The sequence below is a fragment of the Gavialis gangeticus genome, unplaced genomic scaffold (assembly GCF_001723915.1).
Source record: "Gavialis gangeticus isolate Ggan-Ray unplaced genomic scaffold, GavGan_comp1, whole genome shotgun sequence".
Classification (NCBI taxonomy): Eukaryota; Metazoa; Chordata; order Crocodylia; family Gavialidae; genus Gavialis; species Gavialis gangeticus.
Genome location: NW_017728992.1, coordinates 54,847,831 through 54,851,071, shown reverse-complemented (window position 1 = coordinate 54,851,071; position 3,241 = coordinate 54,847,831). Strand labels below are relative to the sequence as shown.

General features: G+C 35.9%; 1 protein-coding gene across 1 annotated transcript in view; it reads right to left on the bottom strand.

Moving 5' to 3' along the window:
* Positions 1–1,339: 1,339 nt before the first annotated feature.
* Positions 1,340–3,241, bottom strand: part of TMEM170B (transmembrane protein 170B) — an 18,663-nt gene continuing 16,761 nt past the window's right edge. Inside the window, exon 3 of the mRNA XM_019522621.1 lies at positions 1,340–1,783. Coding sequence (XP_019378166.1) covers positions 1,653–1,783 — 131 coding nt within the window. The 3' untranslated portion in view covers positions 1,340–1,652. The remainder of the gene's footprint in view (positions 1,784–3,241) is intronic.

The window sequence follows — 3,241 nt, the reverse complement described above, 5'->3', positions numbered from 1 at the left end:
TGGTTCCAAGTTACAATGTTTTGACTTAAGACATGGTTTTCAGGAACCAATTGTCATAAGTTCGAGGACTGCGTGTGCTTATAAAAAAAAGCAATGGTAAAGCAGAGTACATGGAAAATTAATGGCAAAAAACAGGTTTATTCAGTGTGCAGAAGGATGGCATTTTATGTGACATTTTACTAGTACTTCATTAGTGCTTCAGGTACTACTGTTTCAGGAGGGCTAAAAAATGTCTTGGGCATCCTGACAGCAGCAATTTGGGGGACATATTTTTGCTTCTTGCTCAATTGCATCAATATTCAATTGTTATAAAGTACCCAGCTGAAGCAGGGTATTAAGGATTCCCTCTTCATACACTCACTCTCTTTTTAAAAATAGGTTTTCACACATCTATTCAGTTCAAAACATTTCATGTGCAAGACAATTTACATGCACAACACCATTGTTCCTTTTAAACCAGAAATGTATACAGAACAAGTCTACTGAAAGCTGAGTTTCTGAAAGCACCAGATACTGAGTCATCTCAAGCAGAAATGGGGTAATAAATGTATTATAGCCCCACTTCTGATATTGATGATCCACTATTCACAATTATCCAACAAACTTATTATTTTTGTCCATCAGAATACAGGCATAAATTATGTACTGCAAGTTCTTTTTATCCCTTTCAACATTCTTTGCTATTTTCTCCTTGTCAGTTAATTTTGCCTTCCCCAGCTTAAATCAGGCCCATGTTTAAACATCAGATGTTGCGTGATGGAAGAATTTCAATATTTTAAAATCTCCTTTAATGAGATTTTTAATTACAACTAGTAACCTTTTTAGGATCACACTAGAAACAAAAACATCTTCTCTCAGATAAAGAGCTACCTGCTGTTTGAGAAGGCTTGATGAACACCTGTATTTTAGATCAAATAAGTGTACAAGTAAAAGGAATCATTTAAAGTTTGTTTTGTGTGCGTGTAAACAACAGATTGCCCACACACTGTACCGACTGATTTTTTTAATCTACTGAGATACGAACTACATAGAAATAAAACTATTAAATCTGACAGAATTGCTTCACAATCAAAAATCTTTTGCATAGAGTGTTAACCGTATTAATGCTGTTGACAAAGCTCCTGAAGTCCACAAGTCTCACCTAGCAGTGCTCATACGCAGGTTTAAAAATCAAGTAGTTACTTCACAAGCTGAATGGGGTAACATTCAGCACTCATTGGCATCCTCTTAAACCAAGCAAGCATCCTACTCATCGACTTGAATTCACATGGAATATGTTCACAGCCTTGTTTTGTCACTAGAATTTCAAACAGTCACTCTATCAGGAGTTAAAAAAAGAAAGTTTGGTACATATATATGTACCAATTCTTCAGAAGTGTGCCAGTATTTTATCACAACACTGTCAAGAATGATCTCATCACCAAATATTAACTTGATTGGCAGCTATTCAAGGTGCTTTACCCCTCAACTTTGTACACACTGATTGCACCTTGCCTGGTGACTGAGGCACAAAAGGTGCAGTGCAATAGTACAACAGTTTGGACAGCATAGGGCAGTCCTGTCCCACTGGGTGGAACCCCTAGGCATCTCACACAATCCCTTTTGCACTAATTCAAGTCCACCAGCTCCTGAAACCAGTTTTCACAGAAGTCTTAGAGTGTAGCAAGAATCCTTGAAAACGAGATAATCAATGTCAATACTGTCTGTCCGACTCCAAACACAAGCGCTTCCAAGGGAGCCATATTCTTCCCTGCTACTCTGTAAATTCCAGCTACTGCAGCACCTAAAGTCACAAGGAAAAAAAAAAACAAGGTTAAAGCCAAGATCTATTATTTCCAGAGGACTACCAAATCATTTCTCTAACATTGCAAATTTATGCCTAGTAAGTAAGTACAAAAAACTGAGGTCATCAAGAAAGTTTTTATGAACGGCACTGCATTAGTCTGAAACACTGAGAAATTCTCACTTTCAAAAACCCCCAAATACTCAACATATAGTGTTGCAAAACCCCTATAAGAATGTTAGAGTATAGGGGAGAAGGGTTCCTGGGTTTTTTTATTATTATTTTTTATTAACACTTTTGTCCATTCTGTGGTACTTTGAAGAGGTCTTGAAAAGTTGTCTAAATCTTTACCAGCCAAAGCACACAAAAAAACAGTTATCTACCTAGATTTTTTTCATAGTATGGCAAGACAGAACTATACTGGCAAATGTTAAACCTTAAGGATTCCATGAGAGCTATACAAAGTTATTAAAACAAAATAAAAAGCATTGCATCATGACCAAGGACAATATATGAAAAGGAATACCACTTGAATATTCAATATAGGGATGAATAATAAGGAATTATTCTGACTTGTCCTACTGTGTTTGGGTTTTTCCATCAAGAGTACCCTGGCCTTTTGATACTACATATAGACTGCATAACTCAAGCCAAAATACTTGGCTGCAGAGTAACAGTAGTGGCAATGGTAACTTCCCCACTATCTTTCAATGCCAGTGAAATTTGTCACACACATCTATGTTGCGTTATGCAAAGGAAGGTCATATAAGCAGAATGAAAGCCGTGATGTTTTATTCAAAGTGATTAACGTCATATTTGCACTGATCAGTAGGAAATAATGACCTCCATTGTTACATGAGAGATTAAGCTCTTAAAACAGGTACTTAATAATTTGGTGTATGTTGTCTCCACCTTCAGATATATCAGATCATCTTTTGCAATGAAACTCAGTCATGTTTACTACCGTTAGGTAACAGTCAGTGTAAAAATGTATTCAATTTAGTCTGCAAAGAGCAACTAATGTTTATTTGATGCCCCATAGTTTACATTATTTGGTACATATTATCCCATCTTATTGTACTGTACCACAGTATGTATGCCTTAAAAAAAAACAAGGACAACTAGTCTTTTTTCACTATTAGAAAAATGTAATCGGGGGGGGAGGGGAAGGGAGTTCATGGAACGGTACATACTTGATACAGAAATTTAAAATGTTACTTAAATCACAATTAAATACCTAAACCAAAAAAAACAAAAACAAAAACAAAAAAAAAGTCACAGGGGGGGAAAAAAAAAAACCCAGTAGAGAACCTGTTCAGGTTTCAGTAAGCAGCAAAAACATAGATATTATTTGAAGTTAAGGAAAACAGATTTAGTTTTAAAATGGAAAAAGTGTTACTAGCCCTTTGTCAGGTCAAGGCATCATAAACTAATCTGCCAAATGAATTGGAATAAAGC